Here is a 13,104-nt window from a genome sequence, read left to right on the forward strand (position 1 = left end):
TCAAAGATATAGGGCAAGCTGACATCTCAGCCAGGTGTAAACAAGGTCATTGGGTCATTACCTGCTAACTGGCTATTCACTGGCAAGAAAAAGGGCATGGGCAGAAATAATAATTTTATTAAGATGATGTTGAAGTAAAAAGAAAACAGTACAGAGTTTAAGCATAGAAGTTTCTTGTTATCAGGGAATAAGGTACAGATTATCAAGGGGTGCGAAATTCGGTTTAGGAGCGGGTGGCGTAAGGAATACATAATCTGCAATCTCCCCAATTGGGGGTAAAAGTTTAACGGGTCAAAGTACAGACATTGAGATATGGGGGTATATCTACATTTTAGCAAAGAAACAGAATGGGGTTCCTGTCCACAGAGTCTGCCTGTCACCATACTCCCAGCTGGAAATGCTTCTCAAATGGAAGTCAGGACTATAAAAAGAAAGGGAAAACACCCCAAGGCACCCCTTTTCCTTGCTCTCTCTCTGTTGATTCACTGCACCAGAAGGAACAAAGGAAGCAGCCATTAAAACAGAAGGAGGGGTCCTGCCCTAAAAAGTTTGGCCAGGAAGTTTGTGGAGAGCAAGTGGTGAGAAAACTTTGAGTTTAACACAGTTTAAGTTAGGCACTAGTTGCATTTTATCTTTATTTTTATTGTAAGCATTTCTGATTTTTATGTCTCATTACTTGTAGTCACTTAAAATCTTCCTTTCTGTAGTTAATACCCTTGTTTTATTGTTTGATCTAATCCAATGTATTTGAATTTAAGTGCTTGGGAAACTCCATTTGCAACAACACAATCTGTGCATCTAATTTATATTAATAAAATGAGGGCCTTCATATAAACTTGCATTGCCCAGGAGTGGGCTGGGCAGTACACTGTGCACACTTGTGCATGGGGGAAATGCAGGACTGGCGGGGGAGGGGCTGCTCTGGGGGTCACCCCACAGTAAGAGGGAGGCTGGAGAGAGCCAGAGTGTAAGCTAAGTGTGGCTGGCAGGTGGCAGCTGCACAGACACTCAAGGGGTGGCCTGCATGCTGGGAGCTCCTTTAGCAGGGCATTGCCAGGCACCCGAGGTTGCAGGGCAGGTGTGACATACTCATCAGTGTGGGTCGTACCCAAAGTCCGGGTAGCCCCAGCAGGGCCTTGCGCCCTGTGCCACAGCTCTCCGGCACAACAACGCATGTGGGAGTGGGGCTGCCCCGCCCAGCACACGCACAGACCTCCGCAGACAAGGCTTCTGCATTGTCACGTGACCACCCCAGCTACCCTGGGTGCTTAAGGGCGCCGCAGGCCCCCCACTCCTCATCTCGGGGGGCGGGGGGGATACCTCAGTAGTTTGAGCATTGGCCTGCTAAACCCAGGGTTGTGAGTTCAATCCTTGAGGGGGCCATTTAGGGATCTGGGGCAAAAATTGGAGATTGGTCCTGCTTTGAGCAGGAGGTTGGAGTAGGTGACCTCCTGTGGTCCCTTCCAACCCCGATATTCTATGATTCACGCCTCGCCTCTTCGCCCATATGAGGTTTGCGCACGCGCAGTAAATTGCGTCTTGGGGTCGCGACAGAACGACCGCCGCGCACGCTGACTTCACGCCCTGGTGTGGCTCTTCCCGAGGTGCCAAGTTAGTTTTCCATACTACGCATGCGTGCTCACTCCACACTCCCTTCAACAGTCGCCGCCGTTAAGCGGGCCCAGTCACACGCCTGCCGCTGCCCCCTAGGCGCATGCGTTCCCTGGCCCGTACGCATGCGCAGTAGGCACCCAGGAGGTGGCTGGTGTACCCGCGCACGCGCACTAGGTCTCAGTGCTGGCACGCAGCGTGTTCGCTTGGTCGCGGGTCAGGGCCGCCGCGCCTGCGCAGTCACTGCTCTGTGGCTGCCGGTCCAGAGCCGCCTGGGGCGCTGGCTGGGTGGGAGAGCGGGACGGAGGGTCTGGGCGGCAGCAGCAGGGCCCTGCGGGCCGGTCCCGCCGCCGCTTCCTCCTCGCCCCCGCAGCTGACGCTGCTGGTGATGCAGCCGTGCAGCGGCGACGAGGAGGCGGCGGGGGGCATCGTGCGGCACCAAGGCCCCGCCCAGGCCCCGGGGACCTCCGGCGGCCTCGTGTTCCTGTGCGAGCTGGGCCCCAGCGAGGGCGAAGGGGACGCGGCCGAGGAGGGCGAGCCGGCGGGCGGCGAGAGCACGGCCAGCCCGGAGGAGCTGGAGGACGAGGAGGCGGCGGCGGCCTCGGGCGGGGAGGCCCCCCCGGGGGGCTGCAAGAGCTGCACGTACCAGGGCTGCAGCGAGACCACCACGCAGGTGGCCAAGCAGCGCAAGCCCTGGATGTGCAAGCGCCACCGCAACAAGATGTACAAGGACAAGTACAAGCGCAAGAAGAGCGACCAGGCCCTGGGCGGCGGCGGGGCTGGGGCGCCCCCGGCGCAGGGCGGGGCTGCCACCCCGGGGGCCAGCGCGCGGGCCGAGGTGAGGGGTTTGCGCCCGGCTCGCCGCTGTGCCACGCTGCCGCGGTATTAGGGCAGAGATGTGCGGAAGTGGGGGGCAGCCGAGGCTACACATCAGCACCCCCCCACAAACCCCCACCGCTGTGTGCAAGGGTGGCTTGCTGTGCAGCGACCAGTTAGCAACACACCGAATCACTTGAGCGAAGGGAGAGTTGCAGGTAATCAAGTTTTCGGCGGGCTCCCCCATTGGAGGGGGGAAACCTAGCCTGCCACTATGTGCTGCTGTTACAGGTGTCTGGAAACGGCACCTCCCCCCCTGGAGAGCCACATAACTCTCCTAGTTCTCTTCTCCACTAAGGTACAGATTCAGTGCAGAATGGCACTAGTTATTTACATCACCTGCCTAGCTTTTTGGCTGCCCCTACTCCCCACACAAAGTGAGTTCTTTCTAACGAGCCTGTCAGCCTGGTATGATTTCCTGTCCTGTCGAGTTCCAATTATCTAAGCATGTTTGTGGTGGCCCAAGTAGTTCCAATAATAGTAATTCTCCTGTACCAGAAGGAAATCCACACCCGTCTTATAGACTGAGGCCACTGTGCCAGGGAAAGCCCTGCAGAGAATAACTTTTTGGCCATCCGCTTTCCTGCTCCCCCCTCCCTGCCCCTTGTCTGTTACACTTATGAAACCCTGTAAGCATGCTTAGTCCTTGTATAATACTTTAAACATTCAGAGCTATATGGAGTCTCACAACATCTTCATAAACTGAAAAACAGAGGCACAGGGATCACACACTAAATCAGTGGTGGAACTGGTATTAGCACTCAGCAGTTTTGGCTCTCAATCCCAAACTCTATACAGTGTGGTCTCTGATAGTTGCCATAATTTTTATAAAGAGTTTTCAAGCAGATTTTGCGTTTTGTGCATGTATTGTATCTTGGAATAGTATTTGGAAGGGGGAAACCACATTTCTTCTACTGAGTTTAAAAAAATGGTGATGGAGGCGGTTTGTACTGAGGGGATGGTTTTGGAAGGGGCCGGATTTTCCTTTTCCACAACTATGTAGTGTCTACACTAGGCTTTGAAGATTAGTGAGACTCAAGATCGAATATCCATATATGCATCTAATAAAGGCTGAGTCTTTTGACATTTAAAAATAGATTATATGCTTTCAAGCACTGTAGACAATCTTGTTCATCTCCTAATAGGTCTCTTTCATTTTTTTTCTTTTTCTTCAACAGTGTTGAAGTAGCAGATGCTAGGATAGGTATTTGCCTGACCCCTTTCAGTTGGAAGAATAGTTAACAAACTTTACAGGGTGGGATGCCTCAGGCCAGAGAGAAACCAGTGTGAGGAATCTGTAGGATATTGTGAAGTTAGCACCTTATCTGTGCTAAAATGTGGATAGAACTGCTGCAGCTGCGAGTATAGCCTGACCTGGCCTCCAACCTCAGATTCTCTAGACACACATTATTTTCACGGAAATATGGTTAAAAAGTGTGGAGGGAACAATTGGACTGTTTCAAATTACTTAATTTTTGATCAAATAGATTAAAATTTTATTAGCTAGCTATGGTAACTTGGTTAGGAGTCTAATTTAGAAGTCTAATTCACCAGTTTTTGGAGTCGTGCTCACTGTGGCGAGTGGAGACTAGAAGCTTTATGGAGGGAAAGGAGAAAAACAGAACATTGTGTAGATTCTTTTCCTCTCTGGCACACCTTATTTCCTTCCACAGGTTAGGAAGGGGAAGCAGGCCCTTTTATTCTGAAATCTTTCCCCTGTAGAAATGAAAATGCGTTGTAATGACTGAACGTATAACATATGTCTTTCCTCTTGTATTTTGTGTTTCATGTCCAGGATTGCGTTGAAGGTTCAGTTTCTGTTACAAAACAAAGAACAGGATCTATTGGAGATCGCCCAGCAAGACCTACTCTTTTAGAACAAGTATTGAATCAGAAAAGGCTGGTAAGTACCATGGCTTCACAAGGCTGAAGATAATAGGGTTGCATTTTGAGAACCAATTTTTGAAAAATTCTGTTGCTCACTCCTTTTCATATAGAATATGTATTGAAAGTTATTGGTGCCCCTCTGGAAACTTGGAAGTCAGTAGATTGCTGTTGTGCATTACATAGTTATACAAACACGTTTTAAAAACTGAAATATCAGAGTAGACATGAAAGATGCACATTTCGACATCTGCTCAGAACACAAATATGAATAATCATGAGTATATGAATCACAATTACATTAGCTGCACGTGGACATTTCTGTACTATTAGAGAAATGTGCAGTTCTTTCTTTGGGCAGATATCATTCGTAATGTATATAGGATGTTTTAATCTGTTAACCTAACTTTGCTGTAAAGTCTCCAGTAAAACAGTAAGATGTGTACTTTAAATGGTTCCAGTGCAAGCTTCAGTCATGGCAGTGTAAGAAATAAAGTTAGTAGAATTCTTAGACTCACTACCTCACTTATTATGATATTGTATACACCAGTGGTTCTCAACCTGGGGCCCAGTCAGCACTGAGCTGCAGCCCATGTGACATCCTCAGGGCCATACAGGTAATATTAGATGTGGCCCACAGTGGTAAGTAGTTTGAGAACCACTAACACTAACATCTGTTTTACATTCTAGTCAACACAAGATCATTTTTGTGGCTCCTTTAACTCCCTTCCCTGAAGGTCACTTACATGGAGGAGAGAACGTAATATATTTGGTGGTTTTGGCTTTTATTGTGACTGTTTCTACTGTACCTTCACCATTGCTTTTAATCTCCTTCCATCAAAAGAGAATCAAATTGCTCATCTACTACCTCCATTAACAATGAAAAGCAGCATAACCTGCCCTGATTATTGTGCTGGAGGTCTCTTTAGCCACCTACGTGCATGATTAAAATGGAGGACTCCAGGTCCCAGATATTGTGAAGATGAAAGTCTTTAAAGAAAAGACCTCAGAACCCTAGGTTTACAGCAAAATAACCTTATTTTTGTCTCTCCTCTCCCAGTGATATACAATATATAGAAGAAGCACCTATTTAAAGTCTAGAAATAAACTTTGGAATAGTGTTCATGAAGAGGAAGTTATTTTCTCTAATTCTTTCAAGTAGCCTGCAGAAAAATTGGAGTCACAAAGCAACCCTTTGGCTGCTCTCTGAGTCTTGCTATTGTATTGCAGTTCTTTGGCTCCCTTGCCTGACTGACAGTACCTTCACAGCTCTTAGCTGCACTTGACAAGGTCCTTTTAGTAATGGAAACTGAAAACACTTTTATGATTTCCCTAGAAATATAGCAACCAGATGATCTTGGGAAAAGTAAATATTTCTTTGAAAGGCCTTTGCGCAAGATTGAAGCTCTTTCATTCATGGTTCTGCCCACCAAACAGGAAAAGCAAGGCACAGGTCCTCCTTGAACTGTGTTGCTGTCTTCTTCAGTGCTTTGCCCCTTTTTCTCATTCAGCAATATTTCTTTAGGAAAGATCCCTTTGTTTTTAATATAGCCCACCTGAGGCAAAGTGTGTGGGAAGGAGGAGGACATGATCTCATAAACCATAAGGGTATTTTTAAATGGAATGTTATTGTATACATCGTGAAGTTTTCCAGAAAGCCAGTTCTTTTTCCAAGTGGCACAAGGATGAAAACATTTCCTAATACAGTAGATAATGTTTAGCACTTTTATGGCACCTTTTATTCAAAGATCTCAAATATTTTGGTGTCAATTTAAAGTATCCTCTTTTCTTTCTTTAAGTCATTATTAAGAAGTCCGGAGGTGGTACAGTTTCTGCAGAAACAGCAGCAACTGCTAAGTCAACAGGCTTTGGAACAAAGGCAGCAACAGTTTCCAGGAGCACCCGTGTAATGGGGACAAAGATCTGCAGCAGAATCTCTTGCTGAAGTGGTGGAGGGATATGTATCTGACATAAATGAAAAAAGGCGTGTTAAATATTAAGATGGAAGACTAAAATTGTTGCTGCTGCATTATACCTGTATTGTTTTGTGGTTGCACTTTTGGGGTTCTGAGCTGCGTGGATGTCCACAAATTTGTGAGCAAATCAGGAGGAATCTGGTTCCCCATTCTGTTTCAGAAATGTAACTTATTCATAATTTTTTATATAAACGTCATTGTATCAGTAATCCTTACGTAACCCCCTACCCCTAGCAAAGTCTTCCATTATAAACGAAACACTTTGCTATGTGAAAGATTTCATAGCTTCAGTGTAGTCACTCTTTGATGATAATCATTGAAGAAATAGAGGCAATTACTTTCTGTGGAAGTTGTGAAATAAAAAAAGTACTGACTTTGAGCCAGCCCAGTAAGATGACATAGTGGCATATTGCTCAGGGATCTAAGAGGCTTGGAGGCATTAGATTCTGTTGCACTAACAGTTATAGACAAAATAATGCCATGCAGTAGCTGCACTAATGGCTAAGAGTGTAAGTCATTGGTTCATCCTGTTGGTCTGTGTCCATAGTTCACAAGTCTAGCTGGATTGGAGTGTTTAGCTGTTCTCTCTAAAAGAAGTGCTACAGGGCTGTAACCAGCGTAATGGGTAGTTTGAAGGAATTGATGTGGAAAATAGTCCCAGAATGAATAGAAAGGAGAAATTGCCATTTAAAGGAAGAACTAAAGTGCAAAAAAGAAAATAACCTAAGGTTTTTCCATTGTTTAAATGACCTTCCACTATCCAGTGCTCATGAACTTTACAAAAAGTAATATTCAAAGAATTGGCAGTCAGTAGTGGTGGACCGTAGCTTGCTGAGTGATAAAGTGACCTCATGGATGATCCTGTTTAAGAATTATATTAATTATTATTTATTTGTCTTGGATTTGAAAACCATGAGTGACTTTCATTCCTCTCTGTAAGTGAATAAAATGAAATATTTAGAGTTAAAGTTGTTGAATTTAGTTATAACATCTGTGTGCAAAGAGTAAAACTAAATCCATATCACTTGTTCCTTATCCGTAATCTTCCTCCTACAAAAACAAACCTTTTAAAAGAGCTAATACAAAAGAAATATAAAATAATCCACTCAGGTTTCTAGTTAATTAAAATTGTTCATTGTAACACCTGGTTTACCTGTTCAAGAATTGAAACATTATATCACAAAATAATGAATCCTGAGTTTTTCTTAGTATTAAAACTAATTTTCTAGTAGAGGGTTTTTAAGTAATAGTATAGGTACTTATTAAGCTGTGACTTTGGTACAAACTCTTAAGGTCCACTAATAAGTATCAATTCAATAATATTTCTGTTACTCTTGTATGGGTGTTGTGTAAGATGTATTTATTTACAGAAATTGTTCAGATAGGAATCTATTAAACAGCAATTGTGTGTCTGGAATTGTGCAGGTGGTTCTCATTTCAAACATGTTTTAAGAAATTTTGTATAAAAAATTTTGGACCAATAAGTGTTCTTTGAGCAACTTTTTTGTAAAAACTCGTGCTCCTTTTACTTCTTATTTGAACGTATTGTACATTCATTTTTATATTCTGTCTCTGTATTCAAATGGCTAGCTCTGGTTAGGTAGCCTTACACTGTGCTGCATTTCCAAACTGCTTGTTTTCAGAGAGAGACCACACATTTAAAAAGATAAAATCAGATAAAGTGTTTTCAGGGTGTAAATGGTTGTTATATGAAAAGAAAAAATAAATACTAATTTTATAGATTTTTGTTCTGATATTTATATATAGAAGAAAGTAGTGCGGGTTTTTTGGTCTAATTTGGCTAAGTTTTTTTTGGGGGGGGGGGGGTTGCAATTCAGTTAATGTAAAAAAAGTTACAGTAGTCTTTGCTACTATAGGTTTCAGAGTAGCAGCCGTGTTAGTTTGTATCCGCAAAAAGAACAGGAGTACTTGTGGCACCTTAGAGACTAAGAGATTTATTTGAGCATGAGCTTTTGTGGGCTACAGCCCACTTCATCATATGCAGAGAATGGAACATATAGTAAGAGGATATATATACATAAGAAAATATGAAAAGGTGGAAGTTGCCAAACTAACTCTAAGAGGCTAATTAATTAAGATGAGCTATTATCAGCAGGAGAAAAAAACTTTAGGTACTATACTTGCCCCAGAGCTCCCATGCCAATTATTATGGGGTTTTCTGTTTTTTTTTTTTTTTTTTTTTTACAATCTCATTTTCTTATTTTTAAAGTTTTCTGGCCTGTTAACAATTTGCTGAGCCTATACATAAGAACATCTATACTGCGTCAGACCAGTGGTCCATCCAGCCCAGTATCCTGTCTTCTGACAGTGGCCAATGCCAGAAGCTTCAGAAGGGATGAACAGAACCCGACAATTATCAAGTGCTCTATCTCCTGTTGTGCACTCCCAGTTTCTTGTAGTGAGAGGGTTAGGACGCCCAGAACATGGGGTTGCATCACTGGTCATCTTGGCTAATTGTCATTGATGAACTTATCTGAATCTTTTTGAACCATTAGTTTTGGTCTTCACAACATCCCCTGGCAATGAGTTGCACAAGTTGACTGCATTGTGTGAAGTGCTTTTTTTTGTTTTAAACCTGCTTCCTGTTAATTTCATTGGGTGACCCCTGGTTCTTGTGTGATATGAAGGGGTAAAGAATGCTTTTTCTCCACACCATTCATGATTTTATAGGCCTCTATTATATCCCTCCCCACCCCCATAGTCTGTTTTTCAAGCTGAAAAGTCCCAATCTTTTAAATCTCTCCTCACATGGAAGCTGTTCCATACCCCTAATCATTTTTGTTGCCCTTCTCTGTACCTTTTCCAATTCTAGTATCTTTTTTTGAGATAGGGCAACCAGAAGAAACTGGTCTACAAAGAGTAAATCTGGAAATGGACTATACAAAGTGCTGTCAAATGCAAAAGTAAATTAGAAATTTTTCTTTTAATCTTTTAGTAATAGTTAACATGACTGCTAATTGTTACAATCAGAATTTGATTTGTTAATGGTGGGTCTTTCTGAAATGTCACTCAAAATACTCATTCTATCTAAATTATATTTGTGAGTGTTTAAATTGAAGGTCTGATTCAGCAAATCCTCCATTTACGCAGCTACTAGTAACTTTCAGCATTTGGATATTGTGAAGCAGGAATATATCACACTTGTCTAATGATTTCAATTTATTAAAAACAATCTGACATTAATTTACTAAGGTGAAGTGATAACTCAGGAAGTAGTTTGCTGTTTGTGATTTACTGAGCTTGTAAAGCATGTTAGGAGCCGTACAATTTAAAGATGTGACATAAAATGACTTCAGTTAGAAGAACTATGCTTCAAGAACTAGGCTGATCTCACTCAGAACGTAAAGAATAAAATGTATGGGATGAAAATAAAATATAATAAAAGGAAAGCAGAATCAAGTCATGTTGGGACTAGCAACTTTTGTGAGGCTTATCATCCTTATATTGATAACTTGTTATTCTGTTGTCTGTCCTAGTACATAGACATAACAGCTGGTGATTAGATTTCACTCTGATTGCCCTTGACAGTCTAACAAGGAAGCTAAATTTTTCACATGCCTTCCTTAAACTGTGAGATATTGGCATCTGAAAATTAGAATTTTGCATACAGTGGTTGAACAGGCTACTTCCTTGCATGATAACTTATACATACAAGTCCATTTTACAAGCACATCATATAACTCAAATATCTATTATTTACCGTATTGCAAGCCGACTGAACTCAGAAATACGTGATCTGTGCTATTTTAGTATCTGTTAGCTTAATTTTCTCAAGTATGATATCTATTTGGGGCAGGGTGTCTTGAGTGTTTCATAAATCCTTCTCAGAGTTTAACATTTAATAAGTATATTTGATAGATCTAGCTTACCTAAAGGCACAAATTTTTGACAGTGAGGGTGATGAATCATTGGAACAAGCTACAAAAGGACATGGTGTATTCTCCATCTCTTGAAGTCTTCAAACCAGACTGGATGCCTTGCTGGAAGATTTGGTCAAACAAGTTAGTGGGCTTTTATTCCTAGTAACTGAGTGGTTAGAACACTCACCTGGGATGTTGGAGACAGAGATTCAAATCCCTATTTTGCCTGATTTGGAACAGAAACTTCAAGTCTGGTCTCCCATCTATATGCCCTAGCCACTGGGCTATGGGATATTCTGTTGTGGTTTTATCTCAGTATCTTCTGCTGAAGCTCTTTCATTTTGAATAAAATAATTAAATAGTCGTTGGAACCCAGGTCTCCAGTGTTTGTGCCAACCATGGGGCTAGAGTCATTCTCTCTCAATATTTGTTTTTTTTTTTTTTAATATACAAAGCTTCTACAATAGAGATTGAGAGGGCCCCACCCCAGAATATGATTTAGCTCAGTAGCCAGGGCTCTTGTCAGAGAGGGAAGATCTGGGTTCAAGTGCATGCCCCAAAACAGGCAGAGTGGGGATTAGAACCCTAGTGTTCTACATTCTGGCTGACTTCTCTGACCATGAGATGATATACAGAATGGGGGGGGAATGTGACATGCCAAGCATTCAAATGTATACACCACTTGCCCAATGTATGCAGGAGTCTTCACTACCCTCCAAGTCAGGGACCAGATTGGGAAAAACTGGCACTCCTGCTCCACCAACAATTTACTCATGCTGTTAAAATGAAAACAGATTCATAACAGGTCATGTTGATCTATGTCCAATTCCCACTTCTTTTCTACAATGTTTGCATGCTGTGACACTGGCTGATCATCATCCACACAGAAGCCATTATTTGATGCAATTTCGTAGATGAAATGTTCTGCCAGATAGCCTATCAAGGCTCACAAACATCTGTTCAGGCTTTATGGTTATTGAGTGAAGGGAGTGACCTGGATACAGAGTATTGTTTATGGTACTGAAGCTGTCACATTCATCCATGAGAGAAGATGATCAGGTTACTATTGCAGTTTTCAGTCTTCTCAGGCCAGGCACTATGCTGCCTCCATAGTCCTTGAAAGGGGATGAGCTCTTGTAGTGATCTATTCAATTTATGTTAAACTTTCTACAGAGGCTTCCTATTTCTCTATCACTTTAGTTTGTTTGTCCACATTAGCAGGCCAGGTATTTGCCTGGTCATAGCAGTAGTAAATGCAGGCAGTGATCTAAGAAGAAATTCTTTGAGCAGACACCAGATGACCTTTTATTCTGTTGGCCAGTGCGACGAACAGCTGCATAGATTTGCAGAATGGCTTGGGCCATTCAATGTAGAAGGTTAGCGCTCTTCTGACATCTAGGAAATGCAGCTGATGCTCCTCCGACTTATGGGGCTTTGGAAAAAAGATGGGCAGCTAAATCTCCTGGCCCCTATGAAACTGGGCAGGAAGGCTGGGTGTGGACACAGTTGGACCTTGTCCTTGTAAAAGACTGTATAGGGCTGTTGTGTGACAAGTGCCCTAATTTTAGAGACACTGCAGGCCAAAGTTATTGCAACCAAGAATGTGACCTTCCAAGAAAGGAGGAGAGACTAGGAAGCCAGTGGCTCAAAGGATGTGTGTGTGCCATGAGCCGGGATAACACGAGATTTAGGTCCCACGGAGGGACTGGGTCCATGACATGTTGATAGAGGTGCTCAAGGCCATTGAGGAACCTGGCAGTCATGCTGTGGGCAAAAACTGACTTGCCCTCTAGTGGCGGATGGAAAGCCGAAATAGCAGCCAGATGGACCTTAATGGATGACAAGGCCTTGGAGCCTGAGGTGCAGAAGTATTAGGATTAACTAGGATTAACTGCAGCAAAGCCTGCTCGGGCCAAATGCCTTTATTGGAGAACCAGTACATAAAACATCTCCACTTGGCTGTGTAGGTTGCTCTAATGGAGGGCTTTCGGTTGTCCAGCAAGATTTGCTGCACTCTGGTTGAGCACTCCTGCTCCTCTGCATTTAGCCATGCAGCAGCCAAGCCGTTAGGTGCAATGCTGCAAGGTTCGGGTGCAGGAGGGCATCGTGGCTTTGTGAGAGAAAATCCGGCCAGAGCGATAGCTGAAATGGAGCCACCATCAAGAGGTCCAGCAGCGTGCCGAACCAGTGCTGGTGTGGCCAAGCTGGCACTATGAGGATCACTTTTATTTTGTCCAGCTTAATCTTCATGGGGACTCTGTGGATCAGTGGAACTGGAGGAAAGGTGTACATTAGAGCCTCTAACCACGGGAGCAGAAAAGTATCCGATAGAGAGCCTCTGTCGGACCCTCGAAAGGAGCAGAAGACGTAGCATTTCCTGCTGTGTCTGGACGCAAACAGTTTCACTCAGGGAGTACACCACCTATGGAAGATGCTGCTGACCATCTCCAGATGGAGAGACCGCTCATGGTGAGACGAGAAAGTTTGGCGGATTGCTTCAGCAAGAGAGTTTCTGGTACTGAGGAGGTGCGTGGCTACGAGATGGAAGTCGTATTGCACACAGAAGTCCCATAGCCTGAGAGCTTCCTGGCAAAGGGCAGATGACCTGGCTCCGCCTTGCTTGTTGATATAGAACACAGTCACTGTATTGTCTATCAGGACCTGAACCATCCAGTTTTTCAGGTGAGGTAGGAAGGTAAGGCAGACCAAGTGGACCACTTTGAGCTTCCTGATATTGATTTGTAGTGAACAATCAAGGCGGGACCAAATTGGGTCAAGCACCCAATGGTCCGAGGTCAGCCACAACCAGGCTGAATGGAAGGGGGGTAGACGGTCGAGGAAAAAGCAGGGGGGTGGATCCTGGGAAGTGGCTGGGG

General features: G+C 43.7%; 1 protein-coding gene across 1 annotated transcript; it reads left to right on the forward strand.

Moving 5' to 3' along the window:
* Nucleotides 1–1,852: 1,852 nt before the first annotated feature.
* RFXAP (regulatory factor X associated protein) lies at nt 1,853–8,178 on the forward strand. The gene is made up of 3 exons (XM_074959696.1): nt 1,853–2,449; nt 4,283–4,390; nt 6,171–8,178. The coding sequence occupies exons 1-3, from the start codon at nt 2,000–2,002 to the stop codon at nt 6,279–6,281; spliced, it is 669 nt and encodes a 222-aa protein (XP_074815797.1). The 5' UTR covers nt 1,853–1,999; the 3' UTR covers nt 6,282–8,178.
* Nucleotides 8,179–13,104: the final 4,926 nt, after the last annotated feature.

This window comes from Natator depressus, chromosome 1, assembly GCF_965152275.1.
Source record: "Natator depressus isolate rNatDep1 chromosome 1, rNatDep2.hap1, whole genome shotgun sequence".
Taxonomy (NCBI): domain Eukaryota; kingdom Metazoa; phylum Chordata; order Testudines; family Cheloniidae; genus Natator; species Natator depressus.